The 25,452-nt window shown below is 41.1% G+C and overlaps 1 protein-coding gene across 2 annotated transcripts in view; it reads right to left on the bottom strand.

Annotated features, from left to right (window-relative positions):
- Positions 1-1,100: 1,100 nt before the first annotated feature.
- LOC135500393 (adenylate cyclase type 5-like) overlaps positions 1,101-25,452 on the bottom strand; it is a 46,797-nt gene continuing 22,445 nt past the window's right edge. For both annotated transcript variants that reach the window (XM_064791838.1, XM_064791839.1), the window contains exons 5-20: positions 9,963-10,202; positions 9,634-9,792; positions 9,355-9,502; positions 9,086-9,225; positions 8,794-8,947; positions 8,471-8,568; positions 8,084-8,168; positions 7,802-7,918; positions 7,468-7,623; positions 6,972-7,147; positions 6,442-6,583; positions 6,167-6,286; positions 5,665-5,811; positions 5,279-5,480; positions 4,854-4,978; positions 1,101-4,560 (exon numbers count right to left, since the gene is read on the bottom strand). In XM_064791838.1, the coding sequence (XP_064647908.1) occupies positions 4,402-4,560; positions 4,854-4,978; positions 5,279-5,480; positions 5,665-5,811; positions 6,167-6,286; positions 6,442-6,583; positions 6,972-7,147; positions 7,468-7,623; positions 7,802-7,918; positions 8,084-8,168; positions 8,471-8,568; positions 8,794-8,947; positions 9,086-9,225; positions 9,355-9,502; positions 9,634-9,792; positions 9,963-10,202 (2,368 nt within the window). In that variant the 3' untranslated portion in view covers positions 1,101-4,401. The remainder of the gene's footprint in view (positions 4,561-4,853; positions 4,979-5,278; positions 5,481-5,664; positions 5,812-6,166; positions 6,287-6,441; positions 6,584-6,971; positions 7,148-7,467; positions 7,624-7,801; positions 7,919-8,083; positions 8,169-8,470; positions 8,569-8,793; positions 8,948-9,085; positions 9,226-9,354; positions 9,503-9,633; positions 9,793-9,962; positions 10,203-25,452) is intronic.

The raw sequence follows: 25,452 nt of genomic DNA, 5'->3' as shown, positions 1-25,452 counted from the left end.
CTACACTGGTTGTGAACGACAGGGACCCAAGTTGTGAAAGACGTGGGCTATTCCTCTTGCTTCACTTCACCAGTAACAAATTGTGAAAGACAAGGGACTATAACTCCTTCTATACCAGCCAAATAGGTCGTGAACGACAGGGACCCAAGTTGTGAAAGACGTGGGCTATTCCTCCTGCTTCACTAGTAACAAATTGTGAAAGACATGGGACTATAACTCCTGTTACACCAGCCAAATAGGTTGTGAACGACAGGGATCCAATTTGTGAAAGAGGTGGGCTATTCCTCCTACTACTACACCAGTAATAAATTGTGAAAGACATGGGACTATAACTCCTATTACACCAGCCACTATGGTTGTGAACGACAGGGACCCAAGTTTTGAAAGACGTGGGCTATTGCTCTTGCTTCACCAGAAACAAATTGTGAAAGACATGGGACTATAACTCCTTCTACACCAGCCACACTGGTGGTGAACGACAGGGACCTGAGTTGTAAAAGACGTGGGCTATTCCTCCTACTACACCAGTAATTAATTGTGAAAGACATGGGACTATAACTCCTGCTACACCAGCTACATTGGTTGTGAAAGACGATTGATACAAGTTGTGAAAGACGTGGGCTATTCCTCCTGCTACACTAGTCACAAATTGTGAAAGACAGCGGACTATAACTCCTGTTACACCAGCCAGACGGGGACCAAAGTTGTGAAAGACGTGATGCTATCTAGCGGTAGACAGCGGAACTAAAAGTTTTTGACGATGATTTCAGTTCCCTGTTCTGCCGCGAGACAGTGCCACTGTCGCCTAAGCCAATTTCACACTGTGGGTCCTTGAATTGATTGGTTTTCATGCCTTTTGAAAGTAATCAGTATCAAACTAAGGGAATTTGATAGAAATAATGATTTGGTTTTGTGGTCAAAACAGATTCAGCACAGCCACAAGCCATCTTCCCACATGAATGAGAGTAGATATGATTCTCTGATGGAATCACAAACGGTGGATGAGACTTTCACCAGTGGCAAGCTCGGGATATGATACTGACCACTCCATGACGTGGTGGCGTGGTCATAATAATAACAAATGATTATCAGTAATAGTTTTTATTCATGATCACCACAGACGCTGCGGCAATGGGATATTGTCCAGTTGGGTCGGATCACAGGCAACACCAATACTATGTCAATATCATCAAATGAATTCAATTCTCTTATTAGTCATGTTCTAAATTTTGTAATGTACAATTTTGGCTCTCGAAAGCAAAGGTTTCCCACATAAACCACAATTTTGGCTCTGAATTGAAAAGCAAAGTTTCCCCACACACACCAATTATTAAATGGGCAGTATAGCGCGTGCACATTTTGAGACCTTTTTCCAGGTGTGGAAGTTGGTGGAACCCCCATCTAAGTTGAGCCATATTATGGGAAAAACGTCTAAAATTACAAATGTCCCACCCATTACCCTTCATTGTCTTTACAGTTATTTGGAGACGGTCCCTCAGTGCCATCTTCTATCCAAAATCACTGAATTTGATTTTCCCTACTCTCCCTTTAGAAACACACCTCTTCATTGTCTTCATAGTAATTTTGAGATGGTCCCTCAGTGCCATCTTCTACCCAGGAACTCCCAACTCCACATACACATGTATACCTGGAAGTGACTCTACCATTCATGAAGTAATATTTACATAATTCATATGATTAACTCACAAACTCATGATAAAATGACACAATAAGCAACTGATATGTATAAAATATACAAAACTTGACAATGATTTTACCAAAAATATATAAATTATGTCGTGATCCTATATATTTTTGGCAGTACATTTAAAAGTTCAATGCTACTGTAGAGGATAACAAACAAATAAACAATCTTCTTTCAAGCAGGTCGAACTCGAAGGAGGTCCACTGCACATTTATAATGACACAATATTGTACAGTTGGTCCATTAAACTTTTGACACAATAATATATAACAAGATATTTCTTTACAGATAACTGATGCAGACATTGTGCAAATATCATGTGTTTATACATACAGTTATACAATTGTGCTTGTTGTGCATAACAAAGGGAACATGTAGAATTACACTAATTGGCACATTCTTAAGTATAGTCTAAAAGTATAATTAGTATTACAATATTTCCTGTTCCCCTTCTTAGACGCCTTCCTAATCATTGAATATGACTTCTGCTATCCATCACACTATTCGGCTCAGTTGTAATCGCGGTCAGAACCCAGTGTTGTATTTCTGGATGAACCGAAGTGGCATTACAAGGAAATGAATTTCCTTGCTTTTTACAAGTGTGAGGCTCAATATAAGGTCTGATTAATGAGGCTCTGTCAGAGGAAGCTTAAAGCTGTGGTCCCTTGTACCAAAGTGGCTCTGTGAAGGCAAGGAAAACAGCTAATACAGGTGAACAGTAGCCTGCAGTGGACTCCATACCTCCGGCAAAAATACAGGTTTACGATGCCGGTAATGATAACCTCTAGGGCAGGGCAAGTAAAAGTTTCCACATAGGTGGACAGTAGCCTGTAGTGGACTCCACACCTCCAGGAAAATCCAACAGGATTATGAGGCTGATACTAGGAAGAGGATGAATGAAAGACAAGGTAGACAGAAGAGACACTTGACTGGTCAAACTTGAGAAAATGTGCTGATAACTATCACTAATCATGAGGAAGAGACTAAATGACTCGGAATACTGACACCGTCATGACTGGGTTGTAGAAATAACATCAAATATTCACATGTTTCATGTTATAAGGAAGTAAACATCTAATGACAATCCATATACAGTGAAACCGCCCATAGCAGACAACTCTCTATTCCGGACAACCTCTCTATTGAGGACATTTCTTTAGCACATATTGGATGTTTCCATTGAATTTGACCTCTCTAATCTGGACACCTCTCACAACCAATATCATACGGGAACATTATCAGGCTTGCAGTAAGGTAAGATGGTGCACTTAAAGCCCTGGTGTAATTATAGCCTATGTGTGCATTGATGTATACTAAAAGCCATTTTTTCACTGCAGCAGTTATAATTGTACCACCTTAGCTTACCCATGAACTCTAGATGTTGAAAATATGGGCTCTTTGAATATGAATACCAGGAATCAAAAAACTTTACATATCATAAATATTTAAGGATCATAAATAATTTACATATCATAAACAATTTACATATCATAAACATTCATCACTCAAAAGGAATTTACACATATCATAGATGGAATTTACATTGTGACAAGTATGCATGATTGAATCAAAACGGATTTACATGTATGTTAACTGGAATTTACATATGATTCAGAGTCACAATTCAAAAGGGATTTACATGTATGTTAACTGGAATTTACATATGATTCAGAGTCACAATTCAAAAAGGATTTACATGTATGTTAACTGGAATTTACATATGATTCAGAGTCACAATTCAAAAAGGATTTACATGTATGTTAACTGGAATTTACATATGATTCAGAGTCACAATTCAAAAGGGATTTACATGTATGTTAACTGGAATTTACATATGATTCAGAGTCACAATTCAAAAGGATCGATTTACATGATAAGACATCCATGAATCACACATTTACTTACATATCAATTAGTGTGACCCTCATTTGGAAAAACATGCTAGCTACATGCACATGTACACATCAATATCTTTTTCAAAAGATTCAACATTTTTATCACTAACAAAACTTGGATTGAAACTAGTTTGAAAGATGCGACTCTTGGGCAAGAGTTCCGCACGAAGTCATCCAGATTCGTCAATACGTAAGAAAAGATAACCCCCAAGAATAAAGTGCCCTGCCAACAGGAGAGTTTTGTCACTGCAATGAAGCCAAAACAACGTGAAGATTAAATGCAATTTTCCTATCACAGTAGTCACGATGTCATGATGCAGGTCGCAATGACAAAAACATCTTGTTTGCTGAGCTGAAAACAGAATACTGAGTAATTTGGTTGATGACTCAGTAGGCAAACTGTTCACTGGGGAATATTTGCAGCTTTTTAATCTGAGAGTCTGTCCAATCTTTGAGTGACCATGGTAGGTCAGTTTGTACCCTTGTGATCATAAGCACTGAAAAAATCCAGCTGTTCCGCTACCAAGTAACACTTATGATTTAGACATTGGAGTAGGTCAATTTGTACCCTTATAACTCTAGGGCCTCACGAGGTGCTTTCTCATTGTGACTAACCGGCTGACGCCCCACCAAGTAACTCTCATGATCTAGACGTTAGAATCATGAGGCACATCTGAGAGTCTTTCCAATCTTGATCACACCATGGCAGGTCAATTTGTACCCACATGACCATAAGCACTGAAGAGGTGCATACTGATACGCGAGTGTCTGGCTGTACCGCTACCAAGCAATCCTCCTGATCTAGACGTTAGAATCGTGAGGTGCATACTCTGAGTGTCCGTCGGGCTGTCCCTCGAGGAAATACGTCTTCATGTCGCCTTTGCCCTTTACCTTGATCACGCCACGGCACGTCAGTTTGTAACCACGCGGCTCAAGGATATTGTACAAATCTTCTGTAACCTAAAAAAGATAGCAAAGATTTAGAAGTCATGACTCACTATTCTTTTTTTCTCTTCTTCAACTTCACTGCAGCTATACCCGTTGGAAGCCAATAGCACTCTACACTCAAGACAGTTCACTCCCTGTACATTGTGTAGTGCATTGATGTACAGGGAGGCAATAATAGTAATAGTATAATGTACATTGTGTAGTGCATTGATGTACAGGGAGGCAATAATAGGAGTATAATGTACATTGTGTAGTGCATTGATGTACAGGGAGGCAATAATCGTAATAGTATAATAGTATCTTACCTGTATACTGTCCAGCTGACCAGTACTATCCATCCTACTGGCTACATTAACTGTGTTCCCCCAGATGTCATATTGTGGTTTCCTTGCCCCGATCACGCCGGCTACCACTGGTCCCACATTCATGCCTGAGAGGAAAAAATATTCAACAAAATCAACAAACAATGAAACAAGTGTCTATTCAAGAGTATCCAGCTTCTCAGAGATGAAGTAATAGGTACATGGCTGCCCATTAAAAGCCAACTCCGTTCGTTCAAAAACTTATATTTGAAGATTTCTAATTGTCTATTGGATATTGAATATGCACATATGCAAATGCGATATTTAGTCTCCATGTACCACTTATAAAACCAGGCTAATTAGCCAACTTTTGGCTTCGTGAAAGTTTCACAACATAGCCTAATAAAGTATTTAGTTTATCACCTCACCTATTCTCATCTTGAAGTTATTAAAGGAATGCATGTTAACATTAGCGATCTGTTTTCTCAAAGCAAATGCGTAATCGACAAGAGTCAACACATGACTCATGTCGGCCAGGTTGTATTTCGGGGTCAGACCCGACGCGGCCATGTACGTGGAACCTATTGTTTTGATCTTCTCTGTCCCAGCGAAGTTGTCTTCCTCCATAATCTGAAAGGGGATTAGTAATTAGAACAAATTAGGTGAAGACACAATGAAAGGATTACTTAGTTAGAACTTCAGTTTTAATAAAATTATTGTTAGTATGCTTTGACAAATGTACCTAACACCGCAAACTTCACACAATGGTTTTTCAAGTCATCAGGATCCTTCAGAATTGAACGAGACTACCTACCTCATCAAAGTCAGCTATTATCTCATTGAGTAGTCTCAAGCATTCCACGCCCTCGTTGTTCCCCTCGAGCTCCATGTAGAAGTCGGAGAAGTTCGGGATCGACGCAAACATGACGCAGACGTTCTGATTATCTTGGTAGTAGAGATCCTGTAAAGGGAATATATCATATCATCACCGGCATCGTAGCCCTGTTGGATTTTCGCCGGAGGTATTGAGTCCACTATAGGCTACTGTCCACCTGTGTGGGATTGTTTACTTGCCCTGGGAGAGACACTGAGGTATAAGGGACCTTGGGATATAATTATGCCCTACTCAGCACTCAACTCAATGTTTTTTAAATCACATTCCACTGAGAATTAATAACGATCAGTCTTTATCTATTCTTGATACCACATTTGGTGTATTTACACTTTGAACATCAGACAAATCTCAAAGGTCAAGTCACTCCATCTATTGACTATTCACAACACGGCATCGTCAACTTGTCTCATTATTCACCAACCTCATCCTTCTTGACTTGTGCTTTGAGAAAATGTTCCGCGACATGGATGGGGAGGATGTTGGCAAGCAGACGCATGTTGTACGCCCGCAAGCTCTCCATTTCTTCCTTCTCTTCTGTGGCCTGAAAAATCAAATATTTCCATCAAAACCTTATTGCCTTTTAAAGAAGCTGAAGCTGCACTCTCAACCTTCCGTACACATTGGATGAACAATGCCAAATGGGGTATGTGCATGTGGCAAAAACAAATCCAGATCAAGAAGACGAAAGTGCCGTACCTGTAACTTCCACAAGAAGTCAAGCCTCTCCGTAGACTCGACCTGTTGTGCGTGGATAAACAATGCAACTGTGAAGAGGACTACCACAACGATGGTGATCCACTTCAAGGGTAGCGTGGACATCGGCACTCCAAGACCATAGCTGCAAAAGAAAATATCACCTTATACTCATTTGGGAGCAACTAAAAATAGACAGACACCAGTAAGTACTCAACTGGTCGATTACATGATAGAAGTCAGCTATCACTATCTGTACATAGGGGGCACCCATTTGGTACCAACACACAAGGGGGAGCACATGAAGTAAGAACCCCCTCCCCTCCCAGGCATACGCATCAGTAAGCTGTAGATTCTACAGTGCTTATGGGTAGCGTTATAACCGGCTCGTGAATTTTGTAATACTTTCTACTACTTCTCTCAATCACCTTACTCAAGAAACAGTATCTTTTTATGACAGATCTGCCTCACCAACGCTTTGGCACCATCCCCCTCCCTACCCCAGCAGTGCGTATTTTCCCAGTTCAACTTACTTTGCGTTCACGTTGACAAGGAAATCGCGGTTATCAAACAAGTTCACGTAAGGTAGCTCGACCAAGACTAGATAAAGAAGACTCATCGCCACGAGGAGCATAAGCTTCAGCATGCTGCTGGCGTGCAGGTAGACTGCACTCAACATCATCGCGATAAGGACGCAGAACGTAAAATACTGTAATGAAAACGGAGACATTTTACGCATCAAGAAGAATGGTATTGATACAATGCGGAAACTTGTCATGTCAGTCTTGAGGAGGATGTCATAAGACAAACATTGAAGAGGGACTATAGCCAGGAGTTTCGGGCTAATAAATCAGCCCATTTACAAATATACCAGCTTCAGGATCAAAGGGTTAACCCCCATATAGCTGCTAGAGACAACTTTCTGTTAAACAGGATTCTGAGGGTTGCAGACTACTGTATAGCAATGTGGTGAGCAACAACCTCTCACTAACACTCAGTAAGATCCAAACCAAAGACTGCTCTACCAACCTCAGGAAAGTGTGATGTGACAGTTGGATGACACAGTCCATTCTCGTCCCCAAGGGAAACGTTTGACCACTTAGCGTAGGTGATATTCACGTCTTCGACAGCGATGCCACTTTTAGTGGCGACGCACTCCTTGACGTTTGTCACATCTAACAGAAACTGAAAGGGAATGAACACGCGAAGTTATTGAAGAAAGAATAGAGAGAGTTTCTTCAATCAGTAACTATGACACAGATGGTTTATAATAACGGTCACCGACAATTTGAAAGGTTAGTTATAAACTACGCATGGTCTGTGTTTGCTCGTAAACTCGTTCTCAGAGTAATTGGCGACTCACCATTTCACAAAACGTGCATATGAAGACTAGGATGACAGACGAGGATGAGATGAGCTGACTTAGTACGCGGCTGACCGCTACTCGCGTCGAGATGGCACGCACACTTTTGGGCATACACTGAAAGAACAAGATGGGATTATAGAACAGCAGATGCAATAAAGTTATGTGTTCTCGCTTTTATCTTGCTGAAAGCAGATGTAATAAAGTTATAATTTTGGAAAGTTGTGAATTTTAAAAAGTTTCTTGCAAAGCGCAAAAATAAGCAGTTTAGCGAATACTTACTTGTAAATTCTCGGACATAACTAGAAGAAGCAGGAGAACAAGAATGAAAATACAAATTGGAAACAATACAGCCAGGAGCCACGATCTGAAACGAGACGAGCAAAGTCTTCAATTGTGACCTTTTTATGGCGTTTTCGACCAACGAGTGTTTCTGACCAATGACCTACACTAGTCTGCAAATTCATGGAACAAACTTCCAGCTAGCAGTAGGGTTACAATATCCATCGTGTTACGCCATCAGTCCTTCAAGCTCCAGTTTTAGAAATACTTCCCGAGCGTCCAGGAAACTTTTCTAATGCAACCATTTTACTTAAGGCCATAACGTGCACAACTTCGCTACAATTTAGCAACAATGATCAAAGGGAAATCGACACGGTTGTTACTTACATTGGAAATATGATTAACTGTACAATATAAACCAGCACCAATACTGACATAGCACATGCCATGTGGGAAGTGAACATGGTGTCCCGCACCATAGAGTACTGAAACGGAAAGGAAATAAGTTACATCAAGAATTACCTCTTGGTTACACCTGAGATATAATAAGATAAAGAGATATATCAAAGAATTTCAATCTGGTGAGCTCAATACCTCAGGGTTGCCTCTCCCCAATTTTGTGGCGGTTGCTACAAGCATATTTTGGCACTCATTATTGCTCATCATAGCATGTCTCTGCAATAAGAATTGCTTCTCTGGGATCAACTCACCTTTATTTCCAAGTCTTGTTTTCGGAAGGTCAGGAAGAAGCCTTTACAGTGCTCGGAGCGTAATCTGTCGATGCTACGAGCGTCAATGGCACGGCCGAGATATTCATTCACTTCATCTTCGGGGTCTTTACACGTGTTATCGCCGTAACCGAGTCTGTAACAGAATCGATGGCACCTTAGGTTTTGCCATGAAAACATAGACCTACGCTGTTGGGTATCAATGGTTAGTGAGAGGGGTATTCAACAGCCTGAGCGCATTGATGGAAAAAGCAAAGCCACAGTCTTCACTTACTTGCTATGAATATTTTTCTGTGGGTCATCCGTGTAGCCCATCTTCCTAGCAATGTTGCCATTTGTGAAAGATCGGTCCACTGACATTGACAAACGCCCCACTGCCCTGCCCCCTGGTGTCTGCATCGGAGACTTAGTTTCCTGAAATGGATGAATATCAAATTTTAAACTCTAAATCGAATTTGAGATGTTTCAGTTTTGTATTTGATACACAGTAAGTATGAATTTAACTTTTAGTGTATTGACCCAAGCTATAGATGACGCCCATACCTTAGTGATCCGATGTGAGTCCGCTTTGATGAGATATGTTTTACAATTGTGTTTGTTCAGGTATGTGTTGCGCTCGGCACCACATCCGTCGTCGTACTCGTAATCTTCGCCAAGGAAGCCTAACGTATCCTGCGTCACGTGAACTCGTCTGAAATCAAAATGTACACAAATAAGAGAGGGCGCTAGTGTGTTGCCACCTTAACGCATGCTTCCAAAGGAATTTTCAAATTTCATCACAAAGTGACCTTTTAGAATATTGAATCCACATTCTATACTGACCCCGGGATGCCACCAGCCTCCATATGGTTTGCCAAAGTGACGTCATTTGACCACACATCGAACTGCCACTTGCGTAAGCCGAGGACGCCGCAGTGTACGCGACCGCTGTGAATCCCGACTCGCATGTTGACGTCGACTGCCGTCACATCACGAACCAAGCTGCAAAATAAACAAACAGGTTGAGCACACGTGATCTCAGTCATACAGATGATTGCTTGATCTCACTATGCCACACTGTGGTTGAGCCTAGCAATGATAATGCAGCTTTTTCCAAGCGATATCTTTTCATGAATATTCGCAAAGGAAAGATGAGAGGAATTTCGACTTACGCTATGGCATCAATCATGTCAAGCCCCATCTCGACACAGCAGTGGGCATGATCGGGCCGGGCCTCGGGCAGCCCGCTGACACAGTAATAACAGTCGCCAAGGATCTTGATGCGGAGGCAGTGGTTCTCTTGGGCAAGACGATCAAACCGGGCGAACAATTCGTTCAGGAGTTGAACAAGTTCCTGCGCCGTGCACTGTGACGACAGCGAGGTGAAACCGCAGATGTCAGCAAACAGGATACTACAAGATATAGAGAAAAGACGATTTGAAAATTTTTATAAAATATTTGATTTCCTCTTGTCATGAGTTATTCTGCTGAAAGATAAAGAAATGTTTTAATATTACTGTCTTAAAAGATCATTTTGTTTATTTTGCCTTGGTGAATAATCACGGGAGATGACGGCGAGATCCCAACTCTGACAGGTGTGAAGGAAGAGCAGTCGAGATACTTCAATTCAAGGAGCTTTTGAATAGACCTCCTCACAGCAGGTGCTGCTACCTATCTGACGAAACGAAACACAGCACGATAAACGTAACAGCCAGGTGAGAGATTCAACGACCATAATACATGTTCTTGGCATCGGAAATGAGTCGATAGCTGCCAATATTTGGTTTACATGTACCCATGGCAACCACATACACAGCCCAAACATTGTGGGAATTATTAATGCCATAAAGGTAGAAACAAGATATGTTAGTTTGCAAAATATTTGCAAATTTCCAAGAACATGATCGAGGACAGGACGGTTTTCCATCCTACAAAATTTGTGGAAGGGGTTTATCATTGGGGGATGACACTCTATGCCCAGGAATCTATAGATTTCGTTCAAAAATGTACACGCTCAGCTGATGCATGGCATGGCCTGATATAAATAAATACTAACAAGAAATACATGTATGAACAAGCTCAAATTGTATTGCAGTGCACTATACATGGTCGCTAAGGGAATCGGTGATGTGGTCGGAATTTACACCCGTTTCTCTTTGCACGGCAAATATTGGACATTTTTTTACGTTGTTCGGGGACAAATTGCAGAAATTAAAGGGTAAACATCAGATTGATTAGTGATGTGTACTCATAGTAATTACTGCAAACCAAGTCAAGTGAAGCCATAGGTTCGCAAATTGTCTCCTTTTTCATTCGGCGTAGATTAAATTTCGCGTTAGCTGCCGAAATTTCCTCTCTAATCAGGACACCTCTCAATTAAGGACAGCACTTTTCAGTCCCGAGGTTATCCTGTACACATAGCCACCTAGTGACCACTGACGTCATCGGCAGTTACATTAATATTGCTATACACAGCAAATATTGGACATTTTGTAACAGAAGTACGCAGACAAATTGCAGAATTACGGAAGAATATCGGATTGATTGGGGTGTTATTTATTGGTCATGACAAGTTGATGGTGATAATAACTGTAAAAGAGGCAACTGATGTACCATGGGTTTGGTCAACCAATTTGAGTTACAAGTAAGGTAAAGAGACACAATTATAGTATATAGTAATGCACGCAGAGGCTATAACTGTACCAGATTACCTTATGTACAGTGGAACCTCCCTCGGCGGGAAACTACACTTGGTCTAAATGTGAATTTGGCAATGGGGGGGCAGCCTCAGACAACACTACTGACATCAGGGAAAGGAATTTACTTGAACCAAAAAGGCCCGATTCCAATATGGTACTTTCTGGCAGTGCCGCCACCAGAAAACTGAACTTGGTCCCAATGGATATTTGGCAATGAACCGCTGGGGCCGAGCATAGTTTTCTATTGGTGGAGACTGGAAAAACACCGCAGTGGAATTAGGCCTTTAGTTCTGGCGATGTTCCTAATCCTCGTTCACCGAATCCTCCATGAAATATGTTCATTCGTGAATACTTTAGAATCTATTCATCCAGTTCCAGTAACTGCTGGCCCATCCAGCCAATCAATCAATCATACTTCACAACACCCAGAGCCTCACGTTAGAAATTCATGCGACAATCGACGAATTTGGCCATTCCGGAAATCGGTATTCATGAATCCGAGATTAGATGTACGTCTTATCAAATATTAAGATACCCGATGACTGAACTGCACCACTAAGATACGGAATCGATGAATACCAATCACAGGACCCGGGTGGATGGGTTGTACTGATTGCCTTATTAAAGGACCAAGGAGTCTGAGAAAGAGGGGGGTGCCTCTTGCAGACCTGACCCTTTTGTGTACGCGGCACATTTTCCTGTTATTTTTTACCATTTTTTGCATACAGGGGTCATATATAACACCTGTACTCTGCCTTTACTGAAAAGTAGCCGGAATCTAACTGTCTCCAACTAGCTAGCAAATCATAAGGGAAAACCAAAACATAAAGATGAACGAATGGTAATAAGTGATTGAGTGAAGCACCCCCTGGGGCTGAATTATGATAATAGATGCTGTGATTTCAATGAATATTTGCTTCTCCGCCACACGAATATGAGTTACTCTCATACAAAAGAGACCCTGTAGATCTTGATAATTGTTTACCAAACTGTTGGAAGGAACTACGCAATAGGAATAATGAGACTAACTGTTTTTTCACTTGTTTTTTTCCTCGATATGCAATCTCATACAAACTATAGACGGCGTAGATATTGATATTAGTTTACACAACGTTTGGAAGGAATTACCCAATAGTAATAACGAGACAAATAGTTTTGTTGTTTTGTTTTTTCAGCTCATGCAGAACAAGGTCGTACTACTAGAGAGAGGATCCAGAACTCACCATTATAATGTACCGTAAAGTTGGTTAAAATGGCCCAGACGGAATAAAAAGTAACTATACCCCGAGGTCTTCCAATTTTAAAGCTGCCATCTTGAAGACTTCAACAAAGTGAAAGATGTCTCATTTGCCTCCAAGCAGAATAGCAAGTTAAAAGCTTGTCAATTTTGAATGTGATGAAGTGATTCTATCCTTGAGTTAAGAATCGATTAAAATTTGGAAGGGAAGAAAGTTACCATCTCACTTCAAGTTTCAGCACAACAAAGTACTTTAAACAGTTACATTTTTTTTGTGTCTTTAAAATTTGGCAGTCTATAGAATGTAAAGAAGGCTGTGCTACATCAATTCAACAGGTTCCCAATGTTGCAGCAGCCACTTGCAACCAATGACTTATCGAATATTAACGAGGTTATGAATATTCATGAGATCAAATCGATTGTCCAATAAGCTTCATCGACCTCGAAATTGGATATCAAGGAAATGCAACAACAGGCAAAGACAGGTCGAAAATCTATTTGCAGAATTCAATTTTTGGTTTTATCAGACCTTGGCGCGCAGGAACAACCTTGAGAATATCTACAATGCACTCGAAGAGAATCCCCGGTTTAGAAATCTTCACATATGGTTTATTAGCCCTACATGGCCACACCCAAATTCATAACATACCGCTCGTCTCAACACCGTGCTGATGAGCATGTGTATTTGCTAGTATGGTTCATTATTTGTGGATAACAGCTGAACAACCTTTAGAATATCTATGATGTGCTTCAAGGGAATCCCCTGTTTAGAATTTATCAATCGAAAATGCACAAGAAGAAGAATAGATCAGATGTTCCATCAGAAAGACCGTTCTTGGTACCCTTCACAAGAAAACCCAAGGGACCCACTGGCCAAAGTTCTCTTCCTCTCAAAGGCTTTGACACCTGATCTTACATGTACGCTAAATCACGTTTTAAATCTTGAATGAAGGAAGGCAACCCTAATGCACCTCAGGTAACCTTTGATTCGAGCCACTATTTCAAACATCGCTCAAACTGTAATGTCCACACCAGGCACCTGAGGCCGTCCTGACTTTGTACACCATGAAATCAATGCCAAAGCATGATGGGATACCAATTGGCCTCGAAGCGATGTATTATCTCGGCGGACACCGCGACTTGTCTTCATTACCCACAATGCCGTTCAGCGCATACGTATGAATTGTTAGCGTCAGGAGTGGCCTTTATATGTGTTATGAAGGGATAATTCTCGAGGCGGTGAACCCAAACTGATCTATTAGTATTGTCGACAAAACTCACAATTCTTGTACTGTCTTGCACTTCTTTAGCCAACACGCATTATTAAAACTGTTGTGACGTTACAATTGGCCTGGACGAGTCCTGGGATGAAAATCATGACCTGGAAAGCAATCACGCTTCCTGTTACAAATTTTATCAACTTTTATCAACCCTGACATTATCAAGTGTACACGTAAAGTACTTCTGCATTCGTTTCACTTCACATTAGTGATCACGATTAGAAATTAGCTTTACAAAGCGTCGCTAAAGCGATTTGCATACACCTTGAACACAATTGATAGTTAGCTAATTAACTTTCGGATTACAATTTTAAACCTGTCGTAAATAAAATTGAGTCATTATTTGAACTGATAAAGGTGGGAGGGTGGTGCAGAGTTTCATTGCAAAACAAAATATATCAATTTTTGGGATTTTGTGAAAAGTGGCTTCAATATCTTATCATCAAACTGCCTCTTTCTTGCCCCCAGGAGTATTTTTTTCACTTCATAATAAATATTTTTTAACGAACCCTCCACAAAAACCTTACAATGACACACGTGCCAAAAAACATCGCTGTCAAAAGCCAACTCCACCCAGAGGCAATGCACTAATTGGGAGTTTCTTGATAGCAGAAAAATACCATTAGAACACCACCAGCTGGGTTAGAGAGCTGTAATTGTCTTGAGTTTGAGTCAGCTCACAGATCTTTTGACGGTGGATGCGCCCAAACATTGCAGAGTCATGGGATGATCCTCTGTTGATTTGTGTGGTGTAGTGTTCTACCACTAGGGGGCACTGATCCAGAAAGAGGCAGATTTCAAACTCTGCACATCATCATGGCACGTTGTGTAAGCCATAATCAAATCACAGCAAAGACTGATAGCGATGTGAAAAGTTCAGCGTGGTAATTAGACTCATCACTGTCACATACCTCAGAAATAATCACAACACTTTTTGCAGACAATCAGGCTGTGAAGGAACATCCATTCATGGTAATGTAGTTAGCAATCCAGCAAGGTTTTGCCGGATTGACGTGTGGTAGGCCGATCTAGCCCTCCATTGTATTTCACCCAAATCATTGGAAGATCCGCCTGAGTAGTTTCTGTCCATCGCAGTTACCGTGTCAATTTTCACACGGTTTTACACCAACTGATAAGCGAATTGGGAAGCCTTATCAAATCACTCAGAGCAGGCATCGGCACTCGCTTTCCTCTGCAAAACTGCAAATGTGGCACGGTGAATCAAGGAGTGGATCAAGCTGCATTGGAAAGAAACGATGCCGGCAGATGCACCTGCGATTTGGGCAAAAAACAATGACACAGCTTGATCAGCCTACGATCTGTCAATCAAGGATCCTTTCCTGATTGTTCAAGGCAATCCAGTTAGCAACCTCTTACAGAACCACCACATGAAAAAAGATATCTGTAATCATAGGTGTATCTTTTCTGTAATTATTGGTGTACTTTTTCATTCAATATTGCGGCGCGCTCATATAGCAGGTCATTCATTTGAACCTCCATAATTAGAGAGTTTTTCTGCGATGATCACCTCTGCGCCATGCTAGTTGGCTATCTGGAACCAGGTGGTAGGTGACTCCTTCAAGAAGATCATTAACGTGATGCCAGAGGCACAATTTGTTGACAAACCAGGAAGGATTCTTGAAGAACCTTGAATTCACACACACTGTATGAATGATAATTCTAATCATCAAAGTGCTTCCCATTATCGTTCAAACTGTATGGTTTCGTTCTTGTAATAGCGACTTTGGGTGTGGCTATACGATGACTGATTACAAGCAAGAGAGCTTGGTAGTAAGATTTTGAAAATCTTGAAAATGAAATATATTCATTATCGATCAAGATTATTAAGTTTCTGCCAAGGGGGCGATTCATCAAGTCACATGTCAAGTACTCATCTGTGTCGATGAATGGTTCGGAGGGCAACTTTCATGGGGACCCCTTTTGATATTCGTGAATCATGGCATCGTACGTGGCTCCTACGTCTAAGGTTCTGTGCAATTCCCTTCTCCAACACAACTCTTTTGATATTTTGATGCGAAAAATTCAATTTTCTACAAATCCTTTCTCAAAGTACCGGTACTCTCTAAGCAAAAATCTCTGTCTATTCTTCCCCAGTCTATCCTCTTACCACATCTAAAGACACTAAAGCAAAGTTGCCTTTTTCATGGTTGTGTTATTTTGCGTTGTGGTCGTTTTTATGAGTGTGGCACGACTATTGGCATTGATTGTGCAGTCTTCTTTAATCTGTCTATCTGTGTCATGGTTACCTGTCAACAGATGCGAGGACAGGAAATACTGGATAGAAGGATCAATGCTAGATGCAGAAAAACCGTTCCTTTTTTATAGAGAGCAATAAATGCATACCAGATAGCAAGTCACCAACCTTCCTTTGCAATAGGGTTTGGACTTACGGGTGGAAATATCACCTTCAAAAAGCCGTTTGGTGGTTTTTGATTGCTTTAAAAACTTGATCAAAATCCACCTAGGAATTTGTCTGAAGTTGAACCGGAGAACCAAAAAGATGCCAGGATGCAAAATAGACAATCATCAGCTCGCTTTTTTTTTAGATGTTGATCATCGAGCCATTTAGATTCAACTGGAGAAGCAAATTGGTGGTTTTCGACTCCTTTAAAAACTGGATCAAAAGCCACTTAAGGACTTGTCTGACGTTGAACAAGATAACCAAAAAGACGCATTAAAGTCTTAGCTTACATAGTACTGACACTTTTTAGGAAGTGTCTCGTGGTCTTCCTGTGTTATGAGCCGCAAAGATGGTAAACTTTTCATTTCACATGATCACTTGGCCCTGCTGCTGATTTTACTAAGGTTATGGATGACAATACGGTTTAGTTTTTCTGCGGTTAACCACGACAACATAATGATACAGTTATTCTGCTCAATAACATTACCATAAATATCATAACAATGGTGATAATTCATACGTTAGCGACTTTATCATATGTTGGTACTTGATGGTAAATGCATGATAAGGTAGTAATTTGTGAACATAAATGGCAAATACTTTGTATGTATTATGGGGTGGCGCAAATTGCCATTTTGTAAATATCGTCATACCCACAATTGCTAAAACTGGTGGACAACTTTTTGGTTACCTTCGACAGGCACACAGAAATGATGCAGAGCTACATGTATATAGCTGTTTAGATGTTTTTAATATCCATTTAGCACACAAGTGGATGGCGTTTGTGGGGCAGGTTGTTTTTCATTTGTGCATGAACTGACAAGGATATGACACATAAGTCACAATTCACATTCATGTTAGTGATAATTTAAACATAACTATTTTTAAATATGAGACTTTTTCCTGTCGACACCCATTACGTGCATAAACTTGACATAAAGTGTTGTTATATGTTCTGTAGGCTAGGGATAGGTTGCCATTAGCTACACAAACAGTTAATTTCCTGCGAATTACATGTCAAGAGAGGTGTTTTTTCAGGCTGATATTAGATGGTCCACAGAATTCAGCCTTAGCCTTTTAGCTCCATACACTGGGGGAATCTGGTGATGCCCATTTTTTCAAAATTAGGTGTGAAAACAGCAATTTACTTTTTCATTTCAATTAGATTTTGATAATAATGCAGAAAACCGAATATACTCGGTTTTGTGTTAAGGACGTTGTAGAAATGGATGTGGTTCTCAGAATGGATCACAGATGGCACTGTCGTTTCAAATGTTGATCAAATCGGAGCCAAGTTCATGAAACCAACCCTAGCAATTTATTAGAAAATAGATACACTCATCCGGAGTTTGTGATTCAATTTTAAAGTTTGAAGTTTTAATTCCCCAAGAGATACTGAGGTACAACCCAATATGTCTGAGATAAACCCAAAACAAGCATGCGATACACGAGGGAAAGATCTTTGGTATCCGATGATGCAGGGTTGCTGAGACTATTAGGAAAATATGGTAAGCTTTCTCAAACGGGTAATCTAAATCACTGAAACCTGCAATCTAAATTGCAAGTAGTGACATCGCTCGCTAGAGGTGGTCAATATCAAATCTAGCAATTACCGGCAATTTAATTTGAAGACAGATATTGATTTCCCAGGAGAATCTGTGATTCGGTTGCGATTTGTGTTATATTTGGTCAGATGTATTAAAGGATAATACAGAAAGAACTTTGGAAGCAGCTGAATAAAGTTTAAGGCCTCATTTTCACGACAGTTGGGGGACGTTTCTTGAGGGTTCTGTGTATCAAACCAACCACCAACCATAGAGACAGTGATCAAGTTGTCAAAGTATGATAAAATCACATAAATCACAAATGTCACATTCCTGATTTTAGGCTCTGGATCACCAGAGGCATGATTTCACCGATATTATGGCATAGATCAGCCAATGAAGCTACACAAACCATCTCGTCTCTCCTTTCCCTCTCTGAATAATCTTAGAATAAGAGATGAATATATTCCTCGTCTTCTCCTCACGTAATAATAACTCCGAACAATATGATCACACATGACGCTAATGAATTTCTCAAGTTGCCCGAAAATACATTCTTAAGACGTCACACGCACGCACTAAAGTAAACCTGGTAAGAGTGAACAGTCCTATTGAGGTATTTTCTTAGCTTTCAATCACTTTTCGATGAGTTTTTAGTTTTCATTAGTTTGGTTTGTGATCATTTTGTGCAGTGAAGGCAATAAAAACATTTTATGAAGACCCCAACTAAAACGAACGCCAAGCTCAAGGTAAAGTAACTTGAGGAAAACAGGCAACAAGAGAGGGAGGAAATGAACTACAACTAATATCGACAGTGAGGTATCAATTCCTTAGACCTGACTTGAGACATAGAATACCCCTTATCTGGTTTCAATATTGTGAAACACCAACTTCATTACGCACGGGCAGGTAAAAACATGATTAAATCATCCGCAATATTGCAGATTTGCCACATCAATCCAATTTCAAATTGAGCAAACCTGCCGCAGGCGTGTGTTTTACCATCGACGCTTTTTCCCTCGCAATCAAATTTTCAAAATGACGAGGGTTTGAATCAACAATATCATAAACGAAGGACAGCAAAATGGACGTCAGATGTGGAAGTTATGTAAAATTTTAGCGAAGCCGCAAAACTGCAACAAAACCACACGAACAATGCCCCCATGTTAACCAACCTCGGCCCCAACCAACCTTTATATGCAAAGGTGATTGCTATCCTGAAAGAGAGCGTTTCAAATACTTCATTCATGATGTTGACTTGGGAGAAATTAAAAACCTATTGAACGCGTCAATGAACAGCAAACTGATTAAAGCATAAATTTTACCAATATTTTTCTTCTGAGTTTGGTTTCTGTGATATGTTATTCGATACAAGTCAAACTTTAATTCGCCGATGTGCCAACTCAATACGTTTGGTTAATTGAAATCTGTCAAGTCGTGAAATAATATGAATAAACAGAAAAGTAAGGCGTGAAAAAGATACTACTAATTAAAGCAACACAAAAATAAACACCCCCACATTATCAATATCTGACACGCTTCACCTAACAACAACAGAAAACAAATTCAAAATTGTGACAACCACATTTCCGCAGGAATTAACGGAATGAGAAGATATTGGCAGATGTATCGCAACAGAGGTACCAGAACAAAGGCGGTTGTGATCATTTCTAACTTCGGGAGATTTAACCTTTGAATTTGGATATTGAGCGAGCATGTTTGAGTTGAAATAGGAGAAGAGGAATTAGAAAAACCACTCGAAGAGCGATACTGAGGATGGACTTTTGCGGAGTGATATGGAAAAGTTGATTAGAAACATGACTTGAATTCATCTGTTTTACGATGTGAAACTCCGGTTTTTGCAAAATATGGAAGCAGTGAAAGACAGTCAAACTCACATTTCATTGTTTATTTTAAGGTGTTTCAGTATTAAATCGATTCCTTAGTATTGGTGTTGGTTTTCTTACCATTCACTGCTTGGGTGGAGTGGCGATTTCACTCCAAACGAACTCAGCTGCCACCTTGGGCCAACATTTTATCTCCACCTCACAGCATTTAGTGAGACAACCGATACCTCCAGCGCAGTATCAATCCCTTTAACCAAATACCACCTGTAGTACCACCACAGACTCATACAGGACTAATTCCCATCGACCTCAAATCAATTTCGATTGATTTTTTCCTAAGTTTGACTGGCGTCTTTGAGCATTTCGATCGACATCACTATCCACTTTGTCAAGACTTATCTCCTTGATTGCATTAAGCCGTAACTTCACACAAAGACGGCAATACATCACAGTCAGCATTGCTGAGCCATTTAACCCTTTGAGATCCAAATGCTCGCACATTTGATGGCTTAAGCCATCATGTAACACTTAAGAAGCAAGTAGATCAAAATATGAGGTGAGTTTTTGACCACAATATCTGACATGTCTGAGGTGAGCCAGGACCCAATGTTACGGACAAATTATAATTGGGGCCAAATCTGATCTGTTGCATCTCGACGGCATAACGTACACCCCAATGGATAACAAATTGGCAAAATGAAATCTGACATTTTCTCGTCGCATGGAGAGTATACAATTCCAAATTGATACTCTCGGAAACTATAATTGGTGTTTATACATTTTATATTTTTAAGGGTTCATATCATGAGACACGAATATATGAATACTGCTTGAAATAGTATTCAACCAGTGTACGCTTATTGAGCATGATGATATGGTAGCCATGGAAATACCATGACTACTTTTTTAATTGTGGTTGACTTACCTATTGATAATGTGGATTCCATAACAGTTACTTCAACGACGTGAGGTCCATAAATATGATGCAGAGTAAAGCAAAATATTTTCATTTGTTTAAGTGGTTGAAATTCTACCAGAAACCAACAGAGCCGGTAGAGGCAGTTTCTGGTAGCACCCCAAGAACAAACGTAGAGGCAGTTTCTGGTAGCACCCCAAGAACAAACGCAGAGGCAGTTTCTGGTAGCACCCCAAGAACAAACGTAGAGGCAGTTTCTGGTAGCACCCCAAGAACAAACGCAGAGGCAGTTTCTGGTAGCACCCCAAGAACAAACGTAGAGGCAGTTTCTGGTAGCACCCTAAGAACAAATGCAGAGGCAGTTTCTGGTAGCACCCCAAGAACAAACGCAGAGGCAGTTTCTGGTAGCACCCCAAGAACAAACGTAGAGGCAGTTTCTGGTAGCACCCCAAGAACAAACGCAGAGGCAGTTTCTGGTAGCACCCCAAGAACAAACGTAGAGGCAGTTTCTGGTAGCACCCCAAGAACAAACGCAGAGGCAGTTTCTGGTAGCACCCCAAGAACAAACGTAGAGGCAGTTTCTGGTAGCACCCTAAGAACAAATGCAGAGGCAGTTTCTGGTAGCACCCCAAGAACAAACGCAGAGGCAGTTTCTGGTAGCACCCCAAGAACAAACGTAGAGGCAGTTTCTGGTAGCACCCCAAGAACAAACACAGAGGCAGTTTCTGGTAGCACCCCAAGAACAAACGCGAAGGCAGTTTCTGGTAGCACCCCAAGAACAAACGCAGAGGCAGTTTCTGGTAGCACCCCAAGAACAAACGCGAAGGCAGTTTCTGGTAGCACCCCAAGAACAAACGCAGAGGCAGTTTCTGGTTGCACCCCAAGAACAAATGCGGAGGCAGTTTCTGGTAGCACCCAAGAACAAATGCAGAGGCAGTTTCTGGTAGCACCCCAAGAACAAACGCAGAGGCAGTTTCTGGTAGCACCCCAAGAACAAACGTAGAGGCAGTTTCTGGTAGCACCCCAAGAACAAACACAAAGGCAGTTTCTGGTAGCACCCTAAGAACAAACGCAGAGGCAGTTTCTGGTAGCACCCCAAGAACAAACACAGAGGCAGTTTCTGGTAGCACCCCAAGAACAAATGCAGAGGCAGTTTCTGGTTGCACCCCAAGAACAAACACAGAGGCAGTTTCTGGTAGCACCCCAAGAACAAACGTAGAGGCAGTTTCTGGTAGCACCCCAAGAACAAACACAGAGGCAGTTTCTGGTAGCACCCCAAGAACAAACACAGAGGCAGTTTCTGGTAGCACCCCAAGAACAAACGCAGAGGCAGTTTCTGGTTGCACCCCAAGAACAAACACAGAGGCAGTTTCTGGTAGCACCCCAAGAACAAACACAGAGGCAGTTTCTGGTAGCACCCCAAGAACAAACACAGAGGCAGTTTCTGGTAGCACCTCAAGAACAAACGCGAAGGCAGTTTCTGGTAGCACCCCAAGAACAAACGCAGAGGCAGTTTCTGGTTGCACCCCAAGAACAAACACAAAGGCAGTTTCTGGTAGCACCCCAAGAACAAACGTAGAGGCAGTTTCTGGTAGCACCCCAAGAACAAACGCAGAGGCAGTTTCTGGTAGCACCCCAAGAACAAACGCGGAGGCAGTTTCTGGTAGCACCCCAAGAACAAACGCAGAGGCAGTTTCTGGTTGCACCCCAAGAACAAACACGGAGGCAGTTTCTGGTAGCACCCCAAGAACAAATGCAGAGGCAGTTTCTGGTAGCACCCCAAGAACTAACGCAGAGGCAGTTTCTGGTAGCACCCCAAGAACAAACGCAGGAGAACGATGCGCCACAGTACGATAGAGAATCAGTCTTACACGATCAAAGAACCATATCATCGCAATCACACTTGGCCTCGAGCAACCCAGCGGCAATAACATGAAAGAAACCCACAGCTGAGCAATTCCATGGATTGGTTTTTACCGCTATTAGATGGTCAATTTGGTTGTAGTCACGCAGCATTGGAGTTTTGGTATCTAGGGTATTTAGCAGAAATATACCCAAACTAAGCTCCCCAAACAGCTTTATTGATAAATAATACAGATACAAATTCAAAAATCCATCCTGGTAAAAAAATACCAGAATCCATTAAACCCATTTATTGCACTTTACCAGTAAATGGAACAATAAAATTGCAATTACGACTAAACGAAAACATATTCTGCAGATTACGATTTCAATCTCCTCCATTGTATTGATCAACCGAATAAATTCGCTCGAATTATTCGAAATAATCCTCAATTGACACAACAAAATCTGGGCTATAAATTAATAAACCAGCGACATATTTCAACAATTGGACGTAATGGTTTCCACTTCAAGCCACCTGGTCGCAGATATTAATTCATTTCATCTTAACACTTTAACGTCTAATGGCGACATGCGCTGGTAAATATGTGTTTTAGACTTCAGGTTTTAAGATTTATTCACGCTAAGATTTATTCGGGCTAGTTGCCACCCAACTGACACGCCACTCAGCAAGCAACTCGGCCAGCAACTTGTACACAGGTGACGCGTAAGTTGCACGTAACACTTGCAGAGCCCTTAACCTTTTTAAAAACTATACACCCAAATAACAATTTCTGAAATAGAAACCCACAGTAATCATAAAATTTACTTGGCATGATATGATTTTCACGATTCGAAGATCCGTGCAGAAATCAAGAAATGGAAACCAAGCAAATTGAATTGATTCTGCCTAACAGACTTTGGATACGCGTCACGTCACATTATATTCATATCCGACCAATTCCTCGACATAGAATGGATTTCCAAATAGCCAATCTCGAGATGGCAAAAAAATAGTGCCGAGGACTAATGTCGAACGACTTCGGGGTATATCTGTATTTAGAAACACGATAAAAGAACATGTCACCTTTAGGTGAAGTTGCCGTGGTGACCTCTCTGATATTCGTATCACGATAACTTGACTTTTGTACAAGTATGTACAGTACTATGAGTGCATAACAACCACAAGCTTCTTGAGGAGAGACAAAACCAGTATCGCCCCAATATTTGTGTCACAAGAGGAAAACCACTTCAAACTCAGCCAAAGAAAAAAGTATCCCCAAACTGCCATCTCTGTGTAAAAGCAACTCAAGTAGTCAATTCGTATCTTGAAGACGCTCGTTACATCTCTCTTGCCGCAGGTGGTCGATTCCCATCGCTGAGGTCTGACCACACGTCATTCGTTCACATATACTGTGTGCATGCTTTGTTCTTCTGTGGTTTGATGGGAGGACATCTAAGTGTTTGGTTCATGTCTAAGGGGACAAGGAGGGCATGGGAGGTGTTTTTATGCAAAACAGCTTTAGGAGAACCTCCACTCCTCCAAACAGAGTCTACTTCACGAGAACAGAATGTATGTGTCAGCCTACCCAATTCACAAGCCAAATCCAAAACCACCCTGAAACTCATGAAAATCATCATTAGAGATCAGGATTAGTGTGACGTATTCAGAGAATTCTTGACTTGACATCTATCAGGTTGTAGTAAAACTAGGGAAGAAATACCCATACGTTTTTGGCAAGCAAGAGATTGGTTATGTTAAACATGTACACATAGGCATTAGCGGTGTGAGACTGATGACCTGTGTCTCTAATTATCATTCTTGTCACTTCTCAGGCAATGTTTTCAACAACCCATAGGCCCTGTTCGCCCAGTACCAAAGTAATCCAACAGAAAAGTGACTTTTTGCCCACGCTTCTGCGTCAATCTACTGGTAATGCTTGGCCTTGTTCTCTGATAAGCTGCTCTCCTTGGTTACAATGGCAAACATAACGCATTAAACCAAAGCTAACTGACTTCTCTTGCCCCCAAGCTATAGGCCCTATGTTCCTAGTTTAAAACCATTAGTTTCCATGGAGCCCTTATTTTCCATTCCGCAAAGTGATCACAACTTCACGTCAATGTCAACACACTAAAAGCATAGTCACTGTGTTCGACTGAGCTGGGTCTAGATGATTGGAGGTTGCCGCCTTCACAGATTCTGGTTGCACGCACCGACAGTTCTTCTGTCGAAACAAATCTTGACCCTAGATATCACTATCATCTTTTATCTCGCCCAAAACGGCCATCACACACACCAATCTCTGGCTACTAACTTCCACATGAAGTCATTCAAATAGCAGCTGTGCTAGGTCAGCGTGGTTAACCTAAGTCAAAGACTGCAGGTGATTTATAAAGATGAACAAGTAATGCATCACCGTGAACATTGTTATTCCCAAAACAAATGTCCTTGGCCGCCGTAATCAATGGCCTTGATCATCATCATTAAGAAGCTTAATGCCCTTTTGTCTCCAGATCTTGATCCTTGACATCAATATATCATCTTGTCTCCTGATCAAAACAGCCATCAAACTAACCTAATTCTGGCTACTGACACCTCCTAATGAAACTGTTCAAGATGCAGCTGTGCTTGGTCGGTGGTCGGCCTGGTCAATCCAACTTACTTAATCAAAGTCAAATGCCCCTGGTGATTTATAATGTAGAACAGGTAAAGCGACATGGTGGAAACTATTATTCCCTGAACAATGTTCTCGGCCAACGTAATCAATCACCTTGATCATCAATATCAAGAAACCAAGCCGGCAAATTATCCGCTAAAAGGGGCACGAGGCACCTCTGATATCAATATCATGTTTTCGCTTGACCAAGAACGAAA

The sequence above is a fragment of the Lineus longissimus genome, chromosome 16 (assembly GCF_910592395.1).
Source record: "Lineus longissimus chromosome 16, tnLinLong1.2, whole genome shotgun sequence".
Classification (NCBI taxonomy): domain Eukaryota; kingdom Metazoa; phylum Nemertea; class Pilidiophora; order Heteronemertea; family Lineidae; genus Lineus; species Lineus longissimus.
The sequence above is the reverse complement of the archived record's forward strand: the minus strand, read 5'-3'. Positions and strand labels throughout refer to the sequence as shown.